Source organism: Miniopterus schreibersii, assembly GCF_964146895.1.
Source record: "Miniopterus schreibersii genome assembly, chromosome: 13".
In the NCBI taxonomy this organism is placed as follows: domain Eukaryota; kingdom Metazoa; phylum Chordata; class Mammalia; order Chiroptera; family Miniopteridae; genus Miniopterus; species Miniopterus schreibersii.
Window position 1 is genome coordinate 14,117,955 of NC_138113.1, and position 24,905 is coordinate 14,142,859.

At 49.9% G+C, this 24,905-nt stretch overlaps 1 protein-coding gene across 2 annotated transcripts in view; it reads right to left on the bottom strand.

Annotated features, from left to right (window-relative positions):
• XDH (xanthine dehydrogenase) overlaps positions 1-24,905 on the bottom strand; it is a 48,058-nt gene that overhangs the window by 11,618 nt on the left and 11,535 nt on the right. The window contains exons 7-25 of one of the 2 annotated variants that reach the window (XM_081156125.1): positions 21,866-21,934; positions 21,596-21,682; positions 20,366-20,507; positions 19,678-19,770; positions 18,916-19,067; positions 17,567-17,660; positions 16,296-16,405; positions 13,977-14,161; positions 12,771-12,945; positions 11,301-11,384; positions 10,042-10,211; positions 9,283-9,406; positions 7,470-7,589; positions 6,917-7,013; positions 5,956-6,080; positions 5,093-5,226; positions 4,592-4,679; positions 3,340-3,426; positions 11-202 (exon numbers count right to left, since the gene is read on the bottom strand). In XM_081156125.1, coding sequence (XP_081012251.1) covers positions 11-202; positions 3,340-3,426; positions 4,592-4,679; positions 5,093-5,226; positions 5,956-6,080; positions 6,917-7,013; positions 7,470-7,589; positions 9,283-9,406; positions 10,042-10,211; positions 11,301-11,384; positions 12,771-12,945; positions 13,977-14,161; positions 16,296-16,405; positions 17,567-17,660; positions 18,916-19,067; positions 19,678-19,770; positions 20,366-20,507; positions 21,596-21,682; positions 21,866-21,934 — 2,328 coding nt within the window. Of the gene's footprint in view, positions 1-10; positions 203-3,339; positions 3,427-4,591; positions 4,680-5,092; positions 5,227-5,955; positions 6,081-6,916; positions 7,014-7,469; positions 7,590-9,282; positions 9,407-10,041; positions 10,212-11,300; positions 11,385-12,770; positions 12,946-13,976; positions 14,162-16,295; positions 16,406-17,566; positions 17,661-18,915; positions 19,068-19,677; positions 19,771-20,365; positions 20,508-21,595; positions 21,686-21,865; positions 21,935-24,905 lie in introns of both variants that reach the window. The other variant, XM_081156124.1, reaches the window with a different exon arrangement.

The following is a 24,905-nucleotide window of genomic DNA, read 5'->3' on the forward strand; positions in this document are numbered from 1 at the left end:
CCCAGCTTACTTCCTCGGCAGGCAGCCCACAGGTCACCGCGACTTCGCTCATCCAGTGCTCGGCAATGAGCATCCCCTGGGGCCCCCCGAAGCCCCGGAAGGCCGTGTTGGAGGGCAGGTTGGTCTTGCACAGCCGCCCGGTGCCCCGGATGTTGGGGATTTTGTAGCAGTTGTCCATGTGGAATAGAGCGCGATCCATGATCTGAAGCAGAGGAAACCAAAATGGGAGAGAGCGGGGTGCTGATTCCCTTGGATCCCCGCCTTTCCCAGCCCCACCGTCCAGGGCTCCTCAGGCCCACGCGTGTCCCCCCTCTGGATGTGGCAGCGGCCTCCTTCCTGCGCCCCCCCCCCGTGCCTCCCCCTCACCTACACCTCACGCTGAGCTTCTGGGTCACACCAGGTCAAGCGCTCCGAAGACCTGCACGTAGTGTCCCCAGAGTAACGTCTGCACACCTCCGGCACGGGGTCCGGGCGCTTTGGGGCCTTTCCCCACGCTGATCACCCTCCTTATGAGTCCATGTTCCTCTCACCTGTCATGCCCCCCCACCATCTGCCTGCGAAACCCCCATTCCTCTGGGGGAGCCCTTCCCAGGCCCTCGAGTTAGAACTGATCACGTGCCTCTTTAAAAAAAAAGGCGACTTTATTAATTAGTTGTAAAGTGGTTTTATTCCCATTAAAGTTGGACTACAGCCCGGCCGGGCGTGGCTCAGCGGTTGAGCGTCGACCTGGGATCCAGGCGATCGGGGTTCGATTCCCGGTCAGGGCACATGCCTGGGTTGCGGGCTCCATCAATGACTCTCTCATCATTGATGTTTCTAACTCTCTCCCTCCCCTTTCCTCTCTCTGAAATCAATAAAGATATATTTAAAAAAAAAAAAAAAAAAGTTGGACTGCAAGTGGATTCAAGAGGCCAATGCTTCCCTAAATCGGGTTGTTCAACAGAGCGGCCCCTCCACCTTCCTTCCACTCCCCAGAAACAAGCGACTCTCCGGCTCACTGTCAGCTGCTTCATTAACTCCACATTTCCAAGAAACCTGCTTATCTTGTCACTTCTGACTTCTTCAGACTCCCAGGATTTAGTTCCCGCCTCGCCCCCCCCCTGAATGCGCGCCATCCTCCCCCTACGGCCCTATTTCAGCCTGACCGACAGTCAGGTTAACGTTATTCTGTGAAATCACTCACAGCTGAACCAGGTAAGACCGTGATTACTTCTCTTGCTTGCTAACATTTCCCCCGGACTTAATGAATTTTGTCTTTCATTTTTCCATTTGCTTAGTTTTACGTGCACTTATTACTAGGTCAGCTTAAAAATGTATGCTCATCAGTGGGGGAAACTGCTTGAATTACTTCTGGAAAGCTTCCTTCTCTCTCATTTCCATTCTTTCTTTTTTGGAAGTTCTACGACATGGGTCTTCCGACTGGTCCGCGAATATTTCTGTGTTTTTCTTTCCTGGTTTTCCACCACATTTTCTCTTTTGGGGGGAGAGCACCTTGAGTTTCTTTCATACCTTCTGCTCCCACGGTTTTAATTCACAAGACTTCATCTTTATTCTCTGACTGTACTTTCTTCCAGGTGTGACAACTCATCTCTCTGAAGCCATCGATGGCAGGTTTTATTTGTCTCATTTCGGCTTTAGCTTTTCTTCCTCACGTATAGCCTCTTTCCCACAGGTTGCTTTTGGCGCCTAATTATTTCAGTCCTAGTCGTCTGAAAGTTTTTGTATGTCTCAATTAATTCCCTTTTTGCTTTTCTTTAGCACTCTGTCAACTTGCACTTTTATTTCCTTTTGCCTGTTACTGTCTCCCCACCATGCTGTGAACTTCCCGGGGGCAGAAGCGATGCCATATGCTTCTTCATGATGCCACCCTAGGCGCTCTATAAATATTTGCTGGATTGAATTTAAGAGCTTGTAAGATCTTTGGGGACAAGTAGTACATCTTTTTCAACCTGATTTTTCTACACCACCAAGAAGCCAATGTTATAAGTGGTAAAAATGCTAAAAAACTTTCCCTTTTTGAACAGTTTTTACACCAGATCTCAGGTGTGAAGTTTCCTAATTGAGCTAATTAGAAAGCCCCGAGTGGGGGGCAGACAGGGAGGAACTTCTGCTTTTCCTGTAACATTTTACTTTTTCTTTATAACAAGAATCTATGCACAGGTAGCTAGTATGTTATAAAATTAAGATTTTAAAAAAAAAAATTTTTAAAGGAGTACCACCAAGGTAACTTAGTTAATTTTCAAAACTGACAAAAACATGTCTATACAAGACTCGCACGGGAATGTTCAAAGCAGTATTATCCATAAAAGCTAAAAAACTGAAAACAACCCAGATGTCCCTCAAGTGGTGAACAGAAAACCAAATATGGTCTATCTGTATCAGGAAATACGACTCATCAATAAGTCGGAATGAAGGGATGACGTGTGCTATAACATGGATGAGCCTCAGAGGCATTATTCAGAGAGAAGAAAGCCAGACACAAAAGGCTGCATAGTGTATGATTCTGTAAAGACTGAAAGTGGACTATTGGGCATCTGGGCTTGGGCATGGGAACAAGAGTGGCTGCAAATAGTCACAAGAGGTCATTTGGAGGTGACAGAAATGGTTACAAACTGGATTGTAATAATGGTGCATGACTGCCCGGCCGGGCATGGCTCAGCGGTTGAGCGTCGACCTAGGATCCAGGAGATCGGGGTTCGATTCCCGGTCAGGGCACATGCCTGGGTTGCGGGCTCGATCCCCAGTCGGGGGCGTGTAGGAGGCAGCTGATCAATGACTCTCTCATCATTGATGTTTCTCTCTCTCTCTCCCTCTCCTTTCCTCTCTCTGAAATCAATAAAGATATATTTAAATAAAAAAAAGATTTGAAAATAATAATAATGGTGCATGACTTTAAATTTACTAAAAACCATGACATTATATCATTCAAATGGGTGGACTTCATGGTATGTAAATTATATTTCAATAAATTACAGTGCATGTCTATCCAATCACTGTTCGGTGTATCTCTTTCAGACTTTTCCATGCACAGCATTATACATACGTGCACACATACACATGTCACTGTACTGTATGTAAAGCTTTGTAACTAATGTTGCTTGCTTGTTAAAATACCTTGCAAGAGAAGGATGAGCTTCCAATTACAGAAGTAAGATGACTATCTGTGTGCTTTAGAGATTAACCAAGGATGGAGAACCCGAAGGCGGGGACCAGCTGGGAAGCTATTCCAACAATAACAGGCAAGCATGGAGGAGGCCTGTACCTGGCTGTGTGAACGGGCTGTGGGGCATGCCCTTGACTGCCTAGTCACCCCGAGATGCAGGAGGAGGTCCCACTTACACCCTGAGAGAGATCCAAGGTGTTGCCTGCATTGCTGTAGTGCTCCACCTCCAGGGCCACAATCTTCCCTGTCTTCATGAAGCCAACCTGAGGAGGAGAGCCATTTCTCAACACCCGTCCGTCTATCCGTCTCTACCTCTCCCCTCCCACTTACACTACTACCTGAAGGAAACAGAAAGAGCAAGACACCACACCAGAAAAACAGTGAGCATAAGACATCACCAGAGCCAGAAGAGAGGAGCTGACACGTCCCCGGGGATGCACCCTGGGCTCCCCCCTGAAACACCTTCTCCCCACACTCCTCCTCCCTCCTACCTACTCCTGGCTTCTGGTTCCACCACAGGGAGTGAGGAGAGAGGAAAGAGAGTGCTGGTCATGATAGAGCAGGGAGAGGGCTAGGAACAGAAACCGGGAAAGAGACTGGAGTCTCCCCTCGTAGCTTTTGACCAGCAAACAATAAAAGCTACAGGTTGCAAGAGCTTCACGTGCTCTGACATCCCTCAGCTTACGTAATCATCGAAACAAACCCTTAGGGCCATTTCATAAGGGAGAAAACCGGGACCCACAAACACCAAGTTCCTTTCTTTGATTCCATAAGAATTTGGAAATAAGAGAAATATAATCTGTTTTGGGGAGTTCAGTGATGAAACAGTGAGAAGAGGGGGGATGTTCAAAGCCAGCTTGTGGAGAGGGAGGGTGCCCAGCGTTAGAGAGCTAGACTGGAACCTGTAAGGTGGTGCTGGTGTGTAAGGGAGCAGGATGCAGGGCCAGAACAGGAACTGGTCACCCACAGTAGCCCAGAAAAGGGCATATTTTACAGGGAAATTGGGCAGTGCCCAGCCACACGTGGTCTGGCAGAGCAAGTGCCCTCCCCTGACAACTTGTGCCTGTCCAGGTCCTGAGAAGTTTTAATTCTCATTGTGAATTACTAAGCAGTCATTCTGACTTTCACATCAACCTGGGGACATGTGACCATTAGGCCATTCTCCAGGAAGGATTCCCCCAGGTCTGCTAACAAGTCATGTTTCCGAGCCTGAGTGGACAAAAACCAAATTCGCAAAAGCTGTGAGCACCACCTTCCAACATCACCCGCCAGCGTCCCACAGCACAGCCCCTCTGTGCTGCTGTTGGCCGATTTGAACATCTCTTGTGGCTATTTCTTTGAACTTCTACAGAGAGTCATAAGGAAAGTGAGAGTCCATCCTAATGGGATGACCCCGCCTGCCCTGGCACCACTCCCAACATTTGGAACCTTGTATCTGGCCAAGAAGGGGTGTCTGCCGCCAGTTATGAGCATGTCCTCGCTGCGATCCAGCATGCAGCGCACGGGGCAGCCGGTCCTGGGGGAGACACCAGAGGGTCAGAAAACTGGGGTCTCCGCAGCAACCCAGCCCTGTGAGTCTCGAGGGTGAAGCCAGCAGAGACGTGTCCTTTCTCCACCTGGCACACTCAGCAGTCCCAAGCTGGGCTGCTTTGCTGTCTACGCACTGGGCCAGACAGGGTGGGGAATACAGGATGTGAGCTGTGTCCTTGCCTCAGGGCCCTCACAGCCAGGTAGGGGGGACAGATATGGACACATGCACCGAAGAACTAGGTGGTGTTAACTTCACCCTTATGCCCCGAAGTTCTAAAAACAGAAGGCCATGAAAATGCAAAGCAAGGAGAATCTATTTCCCAAAGGGGGAAATCCAGAAAGTCTTCCCGGCAGAGGTAGCCTTATTCTTCCCAGAGCCCACTAGGAGGACTGACTCACTTGTATGCAGCCAGGGCCACTGCCGTAGACACCACGGTGCTCCGGGTCTCCTTCCCTCCAAAGCCTCCTCCCATTCTCTTCACTCGGACTGTGATCCGGTTGGCTGGAACCCCCAACATATTTGCAACAAAGCTCTGTGGGCAAAAGAAAACACACTTGCTCTGAACACATCATCTGGACTTGCTTCAGCCTTGACCCAGAGCCTGCCTCATATGCACAGGCCTAATTACTGCTGCAAATTCTGAAATTCCCAGGTTTGAGAATCCACGACCCTCCCAGTGCTGCCCCTTGGGTAGTGGTGCTGGGGTCCAACACTCATCGGTCACTGCAGACTGAATCCAGACACTTGCTTTTAACCAGAGGGGCAAGCAGCTAGTCACAGCTCACTTTCAGAGCAAAACTCATCCATTAGGCCAGGAAATGGCGGGTCATGAGGGTAGAACCGGCTGCTAAACACACTGGGATCCACATTACAGGCGTAGTGAAACAAGGACTATTTGAGCAGTGGCAGATAATTTAGTGGTCCCTGTGGCTATCACTTACCCAACCTTCAACAGATGAGGAGGCTGAGGCCAAATACGATGTGACCAAGGTCATATAGCACTGGAATCATTATAGCTAACACTAGGCTCTAGCCAAGTACTAAACCTCATCTAATCATTACAGCCCCACCAGGCCCTCGTTTATAGAAGAGAAAGATAACATAACACGCGCAGTTACACTAGCTTGTAGGTGACAGGGTCTGGTCCAGGACCACTACTCTCCAAATCCCTTCTGGACCAGCCCAGGTCTCCCTCTTCCCAATTCCCACAATGCCAGGAGCTCCCCAGTGCCCTCCCCAGGCCCCTGAGCAGGACACCGACCTGGGTCTTCATGGTGTTCTGTGTGGACACAAAGAGCTCCATCTCCCCTGCCTCGCCTTTTGGGACAGCGATGGTGCAGTTCGTCTCCAGGTAGAAGTGCTCTTGGCCGCCAATGTACAACTCGCCTGGGGAAGCAAGGAGTCCCCCCAAGTGAGCCTGCTGCTGCAGAGGGGGCAAGTTCTTGCCAAGTGCCCAAGGCAAGAACCAGCTGTTCACAGGTAATCTCCAGGTTCCCAACTGGTGTGGAAAAGGGTCTCCACCTTGGTAATCGGGGAGCTGAGCCCCTCGCCCCAACAGAGACACTAGTATGACACTGAAGTGCACCAGGCACGAAGCTCTCTTCATGCCGCAGCCAGTGGGATTGAGGAGTTTCAAACTATTACTGAAAATTTTGGAAAAGATGAAAGAATCCACAGATGTGATCAGAAAGCTAAAAATACCTTTCAGAACTGAAGCTCTCGGGCCAGTGAGTGAGTTAACTTACTAGTGACTTAGCGACGCACAACAGACAATGAAGAAAATGACAGAAGTGGTCTTAGCAGCAGCTTCGCGCTGGGCTGAGACCTGCGCGCCTGGTTTCACGGCGGGGGGGGGGGGGGGGGGGGCGGCACCGGCTGGGACGGGTGAGGCCTGCCTTCGGGGGGCCGGGGGCGCCGGGAGGCCGTGTGGCTGGCCAGGCATCTGTGGCCGTTACCTCCCTAGACAGGCTTCCAAATCCGGAGCACGGGAACCTCTCTAGAATCACTTAGGCATCCCGCCTAGAGCCAGGACAGTGGAGATGAAGGTGACTGAAGTTCTCTCCCAGCCAACTGTCTACCGTTTTGTTACAAACACCAGAGGAACTCTTCTGTTGGGAAGGACAGGAAACCACTTCCCTGCCCCGGGGCTCGGGGTGCAGCGCTTTAATTTCGTTCACAAACCAGGGCTGGCCCGTGCCCACCGCGGCACTGTGGGGCTGTACCTGAAACAACGTTGTCTGCTTCTGAGAACCCCTTCTTGAGATTTCCTTTCTCGATCTTCCGCTCGGCTCCATAAAAGGAGTTGTTTTTTATCGCATCCTGAGGATCAAAAAGAAGCTTAGCAACTTGACTTTCAGAGGGAGGAAGGTGGTCTCCCAGTGTGGGAACTGTCGCCTCTCTTCTCACATAGGTGTTTCTAAAAGCCTCTCATACAGATTTAAAGTAAGCTCGTGTGTTGCCAGAAAGTCACATTCCTCCCTTTCCTTCCCTAGAGCTGGACAACTTTAGGCCTTGAGGAAAAGCAGAGAATCCCTCAAGGACCCACGTGGAGCTGAAAGCGGGGAGGAGGGACTCAGTGCGGCCGCTAGCGGACTGAGTCTAGGCTCGCGACGGGGAAGGTTTCACGGGCCCACACAACCCCAGGGCTGGAAGAGATTTTAAAACCTATCTAGTCAAACCCCACCTGCTGCTCGAATCTCCTCTAGAGGACCCTACACAGTGTGCTCCCAGAGACAGGGCGCTTGCCCCTCTCCACAGGCAGCCCGCTCTTCTTACCTCGATGGAGATAATGGCTGGAAGTTCTTCATAGGTGATCTTCACGCCTTGAGCTGCTCTCTGGGCGTGCTCTGGGGTGTCAGTGACCACAGCGCCAATGATGTGCCCAACGCAAGTCACCTAGGAGCAGAGCCAGGCTACTGAGGAACATCACAAAGCTCCTCAAAAAGCCAGTTATTTTGGATTGTTCAGAATGGCCAAAAGGAAGGCCCCTGCCCCCACAATTTCCTATGAAGGCACGTCTTAGGAATGCCCTGGGGCCTTTCCCTTCCCTCATTCTCTTATTTGGGTTCTGCTCTTTCATCCATGTTTAGAACCTGTGGAAGTAGAATGGAACTTGGAGATGACTAGCGTCAGGATGGCAAACTCACTGCATCTCCAGGGCCAGTCCTGTGACTGACAGCCTGTTGAGAAGCGGCCCAGGAAAGAATGTGGGGACTGATCAGTCACGTCTGCCATGAGCAGCAGAATGGGAGGTGTGGCCTCATGGCCTGTGTCTGTCACCTCAGATCTGCTACAACCCCCTACTCTTCATACAAAGAGATGGAGACCCAGGCAGCAAGATCACAACTGGCTTGTGACCAGACCACGATTACATCTGAGGCCCTGACTCCCAGTTTTATTTCTTTTCCATCACCTCACTCTCTTTTATCTTCTGTTTCCTAGATTTATACCAATAGCTCCTCAAAGGCAGCAATCATATCTTATATTCATCTAGATGCCCAGAAGCAGTAGTTTCCAAGTGCTAGTTCTTAAATTTAATGACTCATAAACTAGTTTTTTGTTAGATTTATAGAATAATGATTATTGTTTTCTCTTCATTTAATAGTTCAGTTCCTATAAAAGCTTAATAAATCTCCTTCAGAGATCATTTTCTTTCAACATCCCCCAAAAAATAAATGACAAAAAATTTATCCAACTCAAAACGTTGGAATATGAGGTTTCTGACAATAGGAACCAATGCTTAGCATGCCTGTCTCGGATAATTATTTCTTGAGCACCCTGTTAAGTTATTGACTTAATTGGTTAGGGTGATGGCTATTGATCCTGAATGACTCTCACTAACCACAATGCTAGCAGTGCTCCTAGGGCTCTTGAAGTTGGCAAAGCAATTTGTTTTTCCATCAAATGCTCTCCCTCTGGGGTCCTTGTGTCTTGGGTCTATAGTCACTTCTTCTCTTTTACAGCAATAATAAGGTGAACTTGCCCTTCAGCAATACTGACCCATTTCCCATTTGCAACATTTGATCTGTATTGGAATTATAAAGTGACTGTTTGAGAACTGCTCTGTAAGTATATGGATTTTGTAGCAGCTGTCTTGAATGTTTGGAAACTTGTTTTTTGGCAGAACTCCATATATAGTTGAAATCAATAGTTGGACGTTCAGATAAGTGGATTATCAATACACACATAGTGGTGATGTTGTGATTTCTTTCTGGTTCGTTTATTTCTATCTGGTTCGTTAATATATTTTTATTTTCTTTTTGTAAAGGAACTTAATATTGTACCCTTGAGGACCTGATTGTTACTTCAAATACAATCACCAGCCTTTTTTTAATGCCACTTTGGCATGGAGTCATCCTACCATGTCCAAACAGGGGCCATTAGTTAAATAAACAAGTAAACATGAAACTGAAAGTGCTACCAAGCATATTCTGTCCCCCTACTGATTGCCCTGAATACTGGCCAATTGGTTGATGGCAACAACATGTATAAATGTATAACCTTTACAATGGGAGGGATTTGGAGGAATGCGCACAAATTAAAACTTACTCGTCCCACTAACTTCATATTTTAAAAACCCAAGCCATACCTTATCCTTTGCAAAGACTGTTTCATCATTGGAAAGTCCAGTTTTGTTACTCCCGGGAATATCATCGGCGGAGATAAAGCAAACAAACCCCGGCACCTTCTGAGCTTCTGAAATGTCGATGGACCTGCAAGAATGAGCAGCGTGAGGGGCCAGCAGAAGACCCAAGTGGAAGACCCGTCACCCAACTGGATTGCCTTGTCCTCATTTCAACAGTTTTCCTCCACCATGATTTCTCCCTTCTCTGCTTCCTATCCTATCCTGTCCTGTCCTGTCCTGTCCTATCCTGCAAGTGTTGATTAAATGCTTCCCATGTGCATGTGAAGGCTGCTGTGCTGAGTCCTGCTGGGAAGGTGAGGTGACCAGGCAGGCCTGCCCTCATGGACTTGGCTGTGGCCTGTTCTGGTGTCCGAGTACAAGGGGACCAAGTCATAGTGAACAGCGCTCTAAATGCTGGCTAAGACCCACCTCACAGCTAATGCCCATCCAGAATGAGTGTGTTAGGGCCCTGACTGTACCACTCTATCCCAGAATGGCAGGGCACTGGGAATAATTAGATAATTCAGACCTCAAAGGGAGAATGCCTGGAGAGTTCATCAATTACAACAGTCTGAACCACTGAGCCCCAAATCTCTCCCACTCCTCTCCAGGCTGCAGTTTAAGATGATCCCCATCTCCCCTCTAGGCCAAAAGAGGTACATCTCCGGTGGCAGGCAGGGTGCTCCCAGCGCCCTCCTCTCCCAGTGTATTCACTACACTCACTTGATCTTGGCATGGGCCAGGGTGCTGGTGACCAGCCGGAGGGACAGCTCATTCTCGTAGCGAGGGATGTCGTCACAGTACACAGCCTCCCCGGAGGCCTGCATGGCTGCGGCCAGGTGGGGCAGGGGCCGGCCCACCATGTCCTCCTCAGATTGACCCTTGGGCACCTCCTGGAATAGCAAGGTCACCAGTCAGCCTGAGCTCTGGAGGGCACTGTTCTCCTACAGGCCCAGGGAAACCGTGGAGTTTCAGGCCAGGTGGCAAAGCAAACCTGAGGGGCGGGAATGGAGGGGGCACGGGGGCAACATGCGCAGGAAACAGAAAGGCACGTGGTAAGTAATCGGGACGGTGGTCACAGGACCGCCGCATACAGGAATAGGGGAAAAGCAAAAGAGGAACCTGGATGTCCAGTCACTGGGGATTAGGTGCATAAATTACGTTACTCTCATGTAATAGAATAGTTTGCGACTGTGACAACATACTTTTGAAGCCTTTTAACTAGAAGGATGGAAGCTCATGTTAAGTGTAAAAACAGGACATAAGACATATGTATGTGTGTATGTAAAAATGATTTCAATGTCATAGTAAAAGAAGAGCATGTGTTACAAATATGGCATATACATGTCCATATATACATAAAAACGCAAAGTACACAAAAAACTATAATGATTTTTTTTTCTTAGAGGTGGGATTTGGGGTGATTTTTATTTTCTTCTTTATACTTTTCTGTATTTTTCAAAATGTTCTAACTATTCATTTTGTTTTATGTGTTTTTCAAAGTAATTATAGTAATGGCTAATATTTCTTGAATGTTTACTATGTGCCAGGAACTATCTAAGCTGTTTACTTTTACTAACACATTTAATCCTCAAAACCATCCTGTGACACAGGCGCCATCATTAACCACACCGTGGGCGTAATCAGCTTGCCCAAGGGGCACAGAGGAGTTGGAGAACTTGTCCCAGGTTACACGGTGATGAGTGGGCAGAGCTCAGATTCCAGTCCGGGCAGCCCGGCCCCAGGGTTCACGCACTCAAACACTACATTCCACTGCAGGTTAGACGAGAGTAATCCCGAGAGAAAAATTTAGGTGCGTAAGGGGGAAATGGCCTCATTGACATTCACGTAACTCCCGTTTTCTTCACTGGATACTTGTGCACAACAGTCAGGGGCAGTTCGAGTAAGTGCTTTGCCAGTGGTCAGCATCACGATGTGGTCTGCAAGGGCTCTGACATTAGCCGGACACCGTCCACACTCACCTGGAAGAGCTGGATGTTGGCCGGAGGGTCTTTCTGAAAGAGTAAGGTGGCGCTGGCAAAGGTGGGGTCCAGTTCACCACACTTCTGTGGAGGCAAGATGACAGAGGCGACCTTGACTATCTCCATCACTGCCCCCGACCCTGTCTGTCCCCCTCTCATTTCACACTCCTTCTAGTACTGGCTGGATCCACCTCTGCACCTGCACGTGGGCTCTGCAGCTCAGTAGCTAATTACAGCCTCCTCTCGGCCCCACCTGTGCCCCGGCGCGACAAGCAGCTCGTCCTTCCTGCTACACCGGGCAGCCTCCCTCCTCCCGGCACTTACGATGCTGCCCTCTCCGGTGGACTAGTCTCCTCCCCGGCCTTCCTGGGAAAGTCTTCCTTTTTCTCCCAATATTGTGGGAAATCGTTAATGATATGGCAAAGGTTCACAATATAATCTCAATGGAATCAAGGGGGAAATAAAACTCTATATGCAGCATGACCCCACATTTATTTAGAAAACGATATGTACAGATCAAAAGATAGTAAGATGATAGATATATCGACGGACAGAAGGAAGGACGAATAGAGAGAGAGGTGGAGCCGACAAACAGAAGGGGACAGGAGGACAGATAAACGAAGGGAAGAGGTCAGAGGCATAAGGAAAAATACTAGCAGCGGTTTTCTCTAGGATCTGAGAGCAATTTGTTCTTTACACAATTCCGTATTTTTTAAAGTTTTCTACAGTGTCTTTATTACTTTTATATTCTGAAAACAGTAAGTGTCATGAATATTTTCAAAAGAGGAATTTTGCTCTGCTGCCCCCCCCCCGTGACACCTTCCCTCCTTTTACTCCCCCAGGCTCCATCTCCGCAGTTGTCACACTAGACTGGCCTCCAATGACCATGTTCTCTCCCACACGAGGCTGCCCCCTAAGTGCCCGGTGCAGTTGTACTGTCTAAAATGTGCAAAACACATGCTTGTTGGTGAACCCATCCGGGAAGCTGGGCCCCACGTCGGCCAGCGCCCCCTCCTGAATGCACATCCTTGCAGCGGCTATAGACGCCCTACCTCGCAGTCCCATTCCACGCTCTCCATTCCCATCACACTGCACATTTCCATTCCAGCTACAAAGCCACGGTTACATCAGCTATACTGCCGAAGGGTCGCCTGGTCTACCCGCCCCTTTTGCAGATTTTATAACTGAGACTTGGAAAGAGTTGTGACCTGTTCAAGTTCTCAAGTGAGATAATGAAACAGCTGGGACAAGAGCCCATGCCCCTGACTCCAGCCCAGTGCTCTGCCTTTCAGCCACCCAGTTGGCCCCCATCCCTGGTGTCCCAGATCCTTGCTCCTCTGCCCTTTCATGTCCAGAGGCAAGAAGCAAGTTCACCACCTGGGCCACAGCACTGTCTCACCCAGTCCAGCTTCCCAAATCCCCAAACAAAAGTGCCGCAGAGTCTGCGCCTTGCCCGGGCCCCACACTCACATCCTCCGGGTGCCCTTTGCCCAGCTTCTGAAGCACCGTCAGGTAGAATTTGAAGAAGAAGCTGAGGGTGAGGGTGCGCCGGAAGTCCACCATGCCCCCCGGGGCGTCGGGGGCCAGCTGCAGCTCCTCCGCCAGGCCTGCACACACCTCCTGCAGCAGCTTCTCGTTCCAGAAACTGCCGGGAGAGCGGTATGGGCGAGCGCTCCTACCCTGCCCTCAGCATCATTTGTGCGGGGCGGTGAGCACAGGGCCTCAGGGTCAGCGTGAACCTTGGTTCAAAATCTGGCTCAGAGACTCATAGTTATGTGACTTTAGGCAAGTTACTTAACTTCCCTGAGCCTCAGTTTTCTCATCTTTTAAAAACAGATACAATTTTAAAAGACCGTGAAAATCATAGTTAAGTCTATTAAGTCCTTATAATGTCCTAAGTGCTTTTTATGAAACATCATTTTTAATTTAAATTAAAAAGTGTAGTACGAAAAATTTTATACTCATTTTACCAGGGAGAAAACTGAGGCATAGTTGACTTATTATATTACCCACCTGGTAAGTGCCAGAGCCAAGAATTGGAACCAAACTCCAACGTTAAGCTTTATCAATCCATACAGTTATGCTAAGGATGACCTAGGATAGTGCCAGTGAAGTGCTTGGTACAACTGCTGCCATATAGTAACCATAGTAACTATAGTAGCCATAGTAATAGTGTAGCAAGAGTAATAGCAGAAGTAGAAATACCAATAGTAACAGTAGCAGCAACAATACTGGTAGTAGTAATTCCAGCATTGGCAAGTGCAGTCCTAGTGGAAGCAATAGTAATAGTGGAAACAGAAGTAATATAGTCATAGTAGAATTAGCAGCAGTAGTAACAGTAATAGCAAAAGCAGTAGTAATACTAGTAGTAGTAGTAGAAGCAGTAGCAGCAACAGCAGTGATACTACTGTTAGTAATAGTAGTAGAAGCAGCAGTAGTATCAGTAGTTACAATAGTTGTAGCTGTGTAGTAATCGTAGTAGCAGTAGCAACAGTAGCAGCAGGAGGAGCAACAGTAACAGCACGGCACCAGCAATCCTGTTAGTCATAATGCTGTCAGTAATAATTACTAGCAGTAATCGCAGCAGGAGCAGTAGCCAAGGTAACAGCAGTAGCAACAGTAGCGGCAGCTGCAGTCACACAGCGGCAGCGGGTTCATTTTGCCCGCAGCTCTTACTTCGACAGCTGCTTCCGAGTGGTCTTTAGGGCTGAGATGGTTTTGTCGGCCATGCCGCCGTAGCACAGGGCCAGCTCCTTCACCTGTGTGGTTCCTGGCTCGAACAGGACTCTCATGCCCGTGGTCACCTTGGCTATGTCATCCTCTCTCCGGGAGGCCTGCTTAAATGCTGAGAAAAACTCGCCCTGAAAAAGAACAGAAAGGTGCCTGTTTCCCACCCTGTTTTGCAAGGACTACAAACAAATTGTGAGCCTGGAACAGGGATAGGAGGTGACATGAGGAGACAACACCATCGCACATCAGCAAGGGGCTGGTGACAGGAAGAAAAGAGTGAGGCATAACTTTCACGTTTTCAGAAGTTCCATATACCTTTCCCAGAACCTGGGAGGGTCAGGATTTCTCCCTGTTGGTCAGGAAAACTGAAAGTCGGGGACAAAGGAACGGGGCACTCTCAACCAAACAGCTGGGAGGGGAGGGGGTTTTCAGTGTCCTCTGAGACCCCCGCAGGCCCGCGCATCTTCTCCATCCTGGTGCCTCTGGGGTGGGAGGGCCCTGTGCCCAAACCTCTGTTGGCCAGGCTGCCTCTCAAGTAGATACCGTGAAATGCCAAAGAGCGTTTGAAACAACCTCAGCTTGCAGCCTCTTTGCCTGCTCTCTAACCTGTCCCCCCCTTCCCCCATCCGTCTGTCCGTCCGTCCCGTGCCCCCCCCCCCCCATTGTCTACTGGCTGCCCTTAGAAAACTTGCTCCCTGTGCTTTGAGCATCCATTTCCTGGGTCTAGGCCAGGCTCAGTCTTGGGGGATAGGAGGGAAGAGTGAGTTGCTTTCCAGGAAAGAACCATCTGACTTCAAGCCTTCTCTGGGTCAGGTGCTGCTTGTGGTATGAACTCACCTGGCACCACAAATCCTGATTCACGTCAAAGGTGGGAGGTTTCCGGAAAGGTTTATTGGAGAAAGCAGGAGGCCCACTGCTGAGGTCCAAAATGACCACAGGCTTTTGTTTGAAGAAGCCATGGAGATCCCCGCCCCCATGCTAAAGCTAGTTCCGACTCAGGGTGTCAGACAAGCCCTGGGGCAAGGAGGCCAGACTTTGAACTTGGTTCTGGAGCAGAGGTGCCAGCTGCTCTCATCCAGGATTGTGCCAGACCCTGGCGACGTTTTCACTGGGGTGCCAGGAAATGTCAGTGCCAGGTCTACTGTTCTTTCTTGAGAAATCTTCCTAATTCTGGCTATTAACTTCTCCTTTCTTTTATGAAATATTTTTTATGTCCCTTGCCTAGCAAAATAAAAACTGGGCAGTACTAAGCCTGTTTTTGCCTCTTTTCCCAACCTCATAATTTAATTTTTTTTTTTTTTTTTTGCTGATCTGTGAAATACAGAACTCTGGGAATCACTGCCCAAGATGGTCTAAAAGGACAAGCTAGAGAGCCGCTAAGAAACTGCCTCAGGGGTGTAATTGCTCTCATTTAATTAGCATTTTCATTACGAAGGTTAAAATTAGAAAGAATGAAACATGCGCATTAACGCTTGTTCCAGCACCAGCTGCGGAAAGCCCTTAATACGATGCTGTATCGCTGGCTCCCCAGCCTCTCACACATCGCTTTTCTAAAAGGCCCATCACGGAACATGCAGCTGCTGAGAGAGGCCAGGCTCACGCCAGGTGAAGCCACCACAGGCCCCGAGGAACAAGAGCAAGGCGGCCAGAGGCGCCCTGAGCTGCCCCAGCAGGCTGGAGACCTGCCCGTGGAGCAGAAACTGTCATCCACGCCAACCCGGAGCAAGGTCAGTGAGTAAGCACCTCGTCCAGCCCGAGGTCAGCATGTGAGGAGGGTCTGACTTACAGGCAGCTTCTCCCTTCAGCACACTGGCCCCACACTTCACCTTATGAAACGGAGTCTCCTCCGACCTGGGCAGGAATACTCGACAGTGGGGTGCATCCTTGAAACCGTTGCTGGCTACCAGCTGGTGATCTCCACCGGCTCCCAGGCATCTGCCAGGAACCTCCTGCATTACTTTTCAGTCCTCACAATAACCTGCCCAGTACGTAAAATTGTGCCCATTTCACAGATGTGGAAATTGGGGCTCAGAAAAATAAAATAGCTCTCTCGGGATCACACATCGAGCTTCTGTCCATGCTCTGTACCCCCTACCCTAAAACTCCTCATTGTCCAGAGAGGAGTATGGTTGGTCAAAGGCAAAGTCCAGAGATGAGAAAATCACTGTTAAAGTTGAGAGATGCTAAGGGTGGTCCTGAGGCCACCTCTGGTCTCCTTGTCTGGAACCTAGCAGGTGTAGGCGTGATTCGGGCCCAGGATCTCACCTCCCTGCTGTAGGGGATCTCGATGGAAAGCAGTATCTCTTCCGGACCCAGCAGGGTCTTTCTGTAGCCAGGGAAGAAGGTGTGGTCCATCGGGACTGTTCTCCTAGTGCCTATAACAGCAAGATGAAGAGGGGCCGATGTGAGAAAGCACAGGGCAGCCGCCAGTGGGCTTCTGCATCCTGGTCTCTGATGCCCACAGTCAAAGGGGGTGGATGGCACAACTGGGGTCAAGGTCCTCCACCTGAAATCCTTAAGCAATGGTGTGGCTGTGAGTGAATGTTTAACAATCAGCATTTTGGGCGGGGTGGGGGGCACTCGATTTGCTAGTTTCTATGGTAGAAATACTCCCACCACAGCCAATTTCAAGCCACCGGAGAGACATCACTGCGTGTGGCGTGAGAAAGAAGGCAACAGGGTTGACCGCAGGCCTGCTATCCTCCGAAAGGGCTGTTGACAAGGTTGGCCGCTGGCTGGCCTCTGGGAACTTGGATCTCAGGAGGGTTCCTACCATTTCCTGATAAGAATGGCTCACGGCTTGCAAAAAAAAAATAGGTTTTATGTCGAACCCTTGCTTTCCTTCTGGGCATCTGGACTTTGGCATGTGCCAGTCAGAGCTCCAGGGCCTGAGCGTCTTCCACTGGACTTTGCTCCCTCTGCCTCTGCCTTGTCCCTCAGCTGGTTTTGCTTCGTGCCCTCCTGTAATAAGCCATAGCCATGAATGCGACTATATGCTGAGTCCGTGAGGCCCCCTAGCAAGTCATCAAACCAGGGGGCGGTGCTGGGGACCCTCCGACAGGGAAGGATGCGCAGCAGCGCACCACGATACGGCGTTTCCACTGCGGGTAAACGGAAGGAACCTCAACAGCACAGAAACAGCAAAAGGAAGTAAAATGATTAGGAAGTGGTGAATTCTGAGTACTCATTACCTTTGTAATTAACGTAATTTATCTCACTGTAGGTTTATATAATTTAATCTTTAACAATGGCCATGTTTAACGAATGCTAACACCCAGCGATCAGCCGCGGTGAGCGGGCACATTCTGGCTCCAGCACCCCACCAGGTAAGGCATTTTGCCACAGAGCCTGCTGTGAATTCTTAATAAAGAAACGGCCCAGCTCTCCTGGTCCCCAACATGAGCGATCCCTTGTAGCTTCCAGGAATCCAAACCGTAGGACAGCTGGGTCATTGACTTTGGACTCTGTGTCTCCGGAAAGTAACCAATCTTTGGGAGGCTTTTCTCCCCCAGGACCCTCTGCATGAGGCAGCTCACCTCTGGACACGATGGTCAGCTTGGTCCCACTGGCCATGAACACCGGGTTGAGGTCGGAGATGGGGCTGGCCGTAATGATGTTCCCTCCGATGGACTAGGACAAGCAGAGAGCGTGTGTGAGAGCCCACCCAGGAAACCCTTGCTCACCCAGCTGGCTCCCAAACGCAGGGCAGGAGGATGGCACCTGCTGAAAGGGGCCTGACCTCCAGCCCCTGTAGACACGGACGGGCACAGTGAGAACCCCGACGCTAAGAGCAACGTGCAAAATGTGAGATCAGGACGCCGGGGACTGGGGCCCAGCTCTGAAGTTCACCGGCCAGTGAACCTCAGTAAGCCGGAGTCAGCCCCTTGAAATCTGTTTAATTTCACCCATGCTTTTTCTGAAAGGGTTAAGGTGGTTCATCACAGAGGCCACAGAGAGTTAGTAAAGCAGAAACGGAAGATAAAGATCGCGGAAAAAGAGGAGGAAGAGTTAAAGATGAACAATTTTCTCTAACTGGATCTGAGCTCCCTGGCAACTGGGCAAGGAGCGTCAGGAGACCAGGCGCAGGGCTCTGGTTACTGGAAAAGAGGAAGGAAACCAGCTGCGCAATGAAAACAGGCTCTTCCGGGAAGAGATTCTGGCCAAGCTGGGAACTCACTGGAGATTTCTGAGTTTATATCTCATCTGCAGCCAGAAGGGGCAGGTGCTTGGGGTAAGGTGTGGGGAATGGGAGTAGACTGTTTGGCTTTATTTTGTTTGATGTTTTAGTTTTTTAAAAATAGTAAAAATATGGAATAGAAGGGCTAGCTCTCTTCCCAACACCATCAACGATTATGAGCCTCAAATGGCACCGGGTGTGTGAACGCCACCTGCACACTGGGAATTGGGGGGCTAGTTTGAAGGCTGATTGTGACAGTCAACAAGGGGCACCCTCCCTACTCTCAGGCAGGTTTACCTCTGGTTCTACCCCCAACTCTGAAAGACAGTGCCCTTCCCTGGTTTGGCTTCTCCCTAATTTCTCTCTCATCCACCTGCTGAGAGCCTGGGCCAAGTTCAGATAGGGGAGGCCGGAGACTCTATCGCTCCAACCTCAGGGAGCAGACAGAGTCAAAGTGAGTGTTACCTGTGGTAGCCCACAGACCACCTTCATCAGAAGTACCCGGGGGCTCCGCCCCAGCCCTTCCAGGCCAGAATCTCGGAGGGCAGGGCCCAGGAATCTGCATCGTTAACAAACACGCCAGGTAGTTCTAAGCATTAAAGTTTGAGGTCCCCGGGGTCTGCAGCAGAGGCCAGACTAGCCCCCCACTGCCTTGTGATGAAGGGCCCTATCCCCTGGGCCTGGAGGACCCCTGATCAGGGGACTCACCGCCACAGACTTGACCTGCTTCCCGGCAAACCAGCGCAGCTGCTCCAGGACACCTCTGAACACCTCTGTTTTGTAGGCAGGAAGCTCGGCAACGGCATCTAGCAGGGTCTTTTCCACAGTGCTCAGGGGGCAAGCAGCTCCAAAGGAGATACCTGGGAACACAGGCTCAGCATAGCAATCATCCCCTTCCCAGCTCAGAAAACACTTTCACAAACAGTGCCTATGATGCTTTACAGCCACCCAGGTGAGGCTGCACCAGGACTCACATCCTTATACAGACGAGGAAAGTAAGGCCCAGAGAGGTTAAGTGACTTGCCCAACACCACACAGCTAATAAAAGATCCAGGACTCAACCCCAGACCTCTTGTCCTATAACCAGAGTGCGCTTTCACTAAATCAGTGGTTCTCAACTCAGTAAAATCAGATCTCTGAGGGTAAATTCCTGCCTTTTAAAAAAAACAAAAAACACTCAAGCTCTACCACCTCTCACACACACATGACCCCTAACCTTATGAGCAATTCTAATGTGTAGCCAGGACTGAGAACAACTATTGGAAATCTCACAGGCCTTGCCCACTGGCACCCTACCATGATGGAGGAAAGCAGTGAAGGGTGCCCCTTCCCCTGGGCAGGGCGGCTCCAGGACAAGCAGGTGGCAGTGAGAGCCAAAAAGGGAGGGTGTCCTGGAACCCACTATCCCACTGTGGAGACCCATCCCCAGCATCCCAGCCGCTCTGGGGGCTCAGGTGAACCTCCCCTTACCCTCTGGTCCATGCTCCACTAAATTCAGCTCGGGGATCCAGGCTGGGCTGATGATCACAGGAAACAGCCTGTTCTTAAACTTCATCTCAATGCCTCGAGAGAAACAGAAGCCTAAAGTTAGAGGCGTGTGTGTGTGTGTGTGTGTTGTGCACGCTTAGTAACAATATTAGGAAACACAGGACATTAAAATATGTCAGCAATCCTCCCACACACTACATATTTTAACTCATTTACCCTCACAACAGCCCTGGGAGATACTGTAATTTTCTCTATTTATAGATGAAGAAACTGAGACACAGGCCTGGACACTTTACCTGCATTGCTCCCTCCTGCCTCAGGCTGGGAGATACGTGAGGGAATGAACTGCATCCAACTGCTCCTGACACCCAGACCCTCCCAGACTACCTGGCACAGAGCTGGCACTCTGTGAATGGCTGTAGAGACCAGTCATCAAGGGTCTCAGTTAATACTCAGAACAATCCTTGAAGGAGGCATTATCAACCCCACATGTGAAATGGAAAAATGAGAGGAGGGGAGAAGTAATTTTGCAGAGGACACACAGCCGGCAAGAGGTCAAACCAGGTCTGTGTGACTCCAACGCCAGGGGTTTTGCAGAAGTTCAAGTGCCCAGGGCTCCTCAGTGGGTCTCCTGCCCCCAGGTGGGCCCCAGGGCCACCTTGGGCCTTACCGATCTCCGTGTTCCCCACCACCAGCTTGGCCTCGGGGTGCTGCGCTTTGAGGTCTAGCAGCTCCTTCAGGGTCGAGGCCTGGATCCAGGTCACACGCTCCCCTTGGAAACACAGCTGCTTCTGCGGAGCGTCTTTCAGCCTCTGGAAAATGTCATTTTCCTACTGAGCCATCTCTTTCCCACTGTCTCACCCATCGCCCTTGCTGTTAAGTCCACAATGGGATCAACTCTTCCACGGACTTGTTTATTACTGAATTCAGAGTGAAAATCATGTCAAAGAGAAGGGAGGAAAACTACGGTGGATGGAAGCGGGAACTAGGTTGCGGCTCTTCCATACATTAGCTCACTGGGTCATGAGAAGATGCAGAGAAGGGGCATCGTGAGCCCCATCTTTTACAGGTAAGGGAGGAACCTGAGGCTCAGGGAAGTTATGTGACCTGCCAAAGGTCCCTAGCCACAAGGGAGCCTGAACTGCCCCTACTGTCTCCAGAAGGAGCAGTGGACAAGGTGAGGACAGAGAGGGCCCAAAGGAAGGGGTGGCAGAGGGAATGCAACACAGAGCTGGTTCCAGTGCGTGAGGGGCGATGCTGGGAAAGAAAACCCCAAATCAAACTAGGTTGTCAAGGTTGCACAGTCTAGAGAGAGATATGCTAGTGGTCTGCTGCAAAGCCCTTCCCTCTGCCCCTTGAATTGAGGGGGCCTTCGTGTGCTCAACAGCCCATGAGGAACCTGCACCTGAGACACTCTGAGGGTGGCTTGATTCTTTCCTCGCCATAAATGTTGGAGTGAAGGAGCAGAATCATCCAGGTGAGAAAGTAGGTGTGAGTGGTGTCCTTAAAACAGAGCTGCAGGCCATGGGTTGTGTCCTTTGTTTGTTTGTTTACTAAATGGGCTGCTTGCAGAGCGAAGGTGGGATGCTTGGGGAGCTTATGCATTAGATTTAGCCAGGAGGTCAGCAGATGCTTCTGGAGCCTGTTATTGTACACAGGGTGCCAGAGAGATTCACTTCCTGTCCTCAGAGTGACACATGTGAGAAGGAGAGAAATGTGGGTTCCTGTGGGAGTATGTGACAGAGGGAATTGACCCTGGGTGTCAGAGAAAGAAACACAAATTCAGGCTGAAACCTAAGGACAAGGAGAATACACAGTTCCCATGGGTGTGAAATAAAGCAGGTCTCCAGGGGCTCACAGCACAGAGCCTTGATGGGCCTCTCCCTGGGGCATCACCTACCAGCAACTCTGGGGGGAAGATGGGCTCCTGGGTAGGATCCAAGGGCATGAACTCCTCTGGGTTGAATAAGGATGGTGAGAGGCTGACCTGCTGCAGAAGAGAACGGATGTGTGGTACAGCATCTCCCCCCTTTAAAATGCCCCATAGGACCAGCCCCGCCTTTTGTCCGAGTGAGCTCATTCACAGCCCCCAGCAGGCGGACAGAGGGGCAGGCAGCTCCTGGAAGGCAGGAACAAGGAGATCTTGCCGGAGAACCCAGAGCCCACTTACTGTGTGGTCTTTCTTCTGGTTCATGCAGCAGTTTGGGTTGTCCACATTTCCTCCGCAGCATCCACCATCCTATAGAGATGACCAACATTCACACAAAAATGTTTGCAAAGAGTTTCCACAGAAGCTCAAGAACCTACATTATGAATGTCCAGTGGAATCCAGCTCCGACACCTATTCCAGCATCAACAGTATTAGTAGATACCCTGTCCCATCCCACTTGCCTTTGCGTGGAAGTAAGGCCTCTGCTTCAACTACTTCCTCTCGCTTGGTTAATGTAGACTAAATAACTTGTGAATAATAAATAAGATATCTCCTGGGAGCAGCAGGGAAACTTAATGTTAAGAACATTTCTCCATAAAGATAGGTCCTCCTACTTTATCAAAACATTATTTTTATGCCCATTTTCCCACTTCAGTGCTGCTTCCTTAGGAAGCCTCTGTGACAGAAATTCCCTTAGATCTCTCTACATTCAAGAGCCCCCTCTTCTAGTTCAATCAAGTTTTTGTCTGGGCATCTCCCAGGCTGGAGCCTTTGTGGGGCTCCTGACGAGAATGTCCAGGACTGCTTGCTGGGTCCAGAGATGTGTCCAGCAATGTGCCTGATGGCCTCACCACTGCCTATTAGACACTTCTGGCCAGAAAGCTAAGCACTCATTCATCCTCACTATGGGCCTGTTCTGGAGGAAGGGTACAGGTCTGATGACCCATTACCCATGGGAAAAAGACTTGCTCAGGACCTCTCGGGGTGCCAATAGCAGAGGACAGAGTAGCGCCCAGATTGCTGCCTCCAACCTGACTGATCTGCCCCCAGGAAAGCAGGAATCTCAGCTCAGGACCCCAGGAGACACTCCAGAATCATGAAGTTGTGCTGAGAAGCAAAGTGGGATAAACTTCCAGGCACAGCCAGGCACATTTCCAAGGTAGCCAATTTCTGGAGCAGCGGACGGGGACAGCCCTTCTGTTCGTGATCACAAGAGACACATTCTACCCAGACATTTCCCAACGGATGAGTCACAACCCACTATTGTTCCCAAGAAAGCTCTCAGGGGGCCATGGGGGCCAAAGGTGTGGTCTTTGAGGACTGGAAAGCACTGTGAGACTTGGCTTTGGGAGAGAAACCCCCTCTCACCTCTACCACCTGCAAAAGCTGCCCTAAAAGTGCTGACCCCTCAGGCATTCACGGCCTCGCTGTCAGATCTTACAGCTGCTCGGCCCTCCCCACCACCTCACCCTTGCCCTGGCCCTTTCAATTTAGACAGAAAGGAAGGAAGAGAGAGGCTCCTACAGGGCCTCTTCCCATCTTCTTTCTTGGAGGAATGACGTGGGGGAATCAGCGGGTCCCAAGTGCAGTGAGGGGCACCAGCCTCACTCACCCAGTCCTGGTGGGAAGGATGCATTTCACAGAAGCACATTTTCCAGGTCATTGAAAAGCCAGCACATTCTTACTTAAATCTTTGTTCTTGATAATTCATTGACGTGTTCATGGCATAAACTATTGTGATGGACAATGTGTCACTGCCTTCAAGGTCTACTGAGGTTTGGGTATGACTGTTTCTCCCCCCCAGAGAGATTTCCACTTTTCTCAGTAGGCTGAGCACATGGTTATTTTTATGGTTCCTTCATTTCCTTCCTTGCTGCTGGATGGACATTGTCATTTCTTGCTGGAGACAGTGTGCCTCCTAAAAGATGCTCCTCACCCTTTTCTAGTAAGTGCTATGGGCATGAAAATGAGATAATCAGGTTTGTTAGAGCTGTGTGTAAAGTAGGAGTGAAAAGGCTCTGAATAGTGGCCAGGGGTCTCTCATGAGTAATGCGCATGAGCTACTGAGGACACTATGTGCGGGTCATGTTGGTGGCTCAGAGCACTCACTCTGCTCAGCTCTGCTCAGCTCAGCTCAGCTCAGCTCAGCTCAGCTCAGCTCTGCTCAGCTCTGCTCAGCCTGCTCAGCTCTGCTCAGCTCAGCTCAGCTCTGCTCAGCCTGCTCAGCCTGCTCAGCTCTGCTCAGCTCAGCTCTGCTCAGCCTGCTCAGCCTGCTCAGCTCTGCTCAGCTCAGCTCTGCTCAGCCTGCTCAGCCTGCTCAGCTCTGCTCAGCTCAGCTCAGCTCAGCTCAGCTCTGCTCAGCTCTTCTCAGCTCTACAAGCTCTGCTCTGCTCAGCTCTGCTCAGCTCAGCTCAGCTCTGCTCTGCTCTGCTCAGCTCTGCTCTGCTCAGCTCTACTCTACTCAACTCAGCTCTGCTTGCTCTGCTCTGCCAGGCAGCTGGATGGGGAGAAGCACTGTCAAACAATGGAATCAGGAACCAGTTCGACCCTGGGAAGGAGCATAATTGTCAGCTACAGTCAAAAGCCCTTCTCTTTTGAGAAAGTAGAACTAAATTGTTTCTCTTTGAGAAGCCTCTTATGAAATAAATTCATGGACAAGATTAACAATTCCTGGTTCTCAGGGAAGCCTGAACAATTGATATAGATCAAATATTGAGTCATGGAAGAAATGGACCAGCATCATGATTTATAGTTGCCACTTACTGAATACTTAAGATATGCCCAGCACTGTTCTGAGGGCTCTGCAAGAAGTTCTTTCAACAAACATTACAAGATAGGTATTATCAGGATCTAAATTTCAGAAATAAGAAAATTTGCCCAAGGCCATGAATCAGTTCAATGATGAAATGGGATTTGAACCTAGATCTGTAGACTCTGGATCTGAGCTTTCAACCATTTTCTCTTAAATCCACACCTCTTCATTCCTCATCAGGGTGTTGTGTTTTCCATCCTTATAAGCCCCATCTCCATCTCCACACTTTGTGAATTATTTGGATGAAACACTCCTTTTTGTGACATAACAATCCTACAGGTCAGCAAGAAGCACGGAGTCAGTGACTACCCTCAACCCTGAATCACACTGAGAGGAGACGGTCTGACTGGAGTCAGGATCAACCTGACCCAGTTGGAGAATCAGGGAAAAATCTAAGGAGATTAAGCCATGAAAGGAGAGGCCAGACACCTGTCCTCTTTGCCAGAGGGCAGGTGTGTGTCTGTGTTT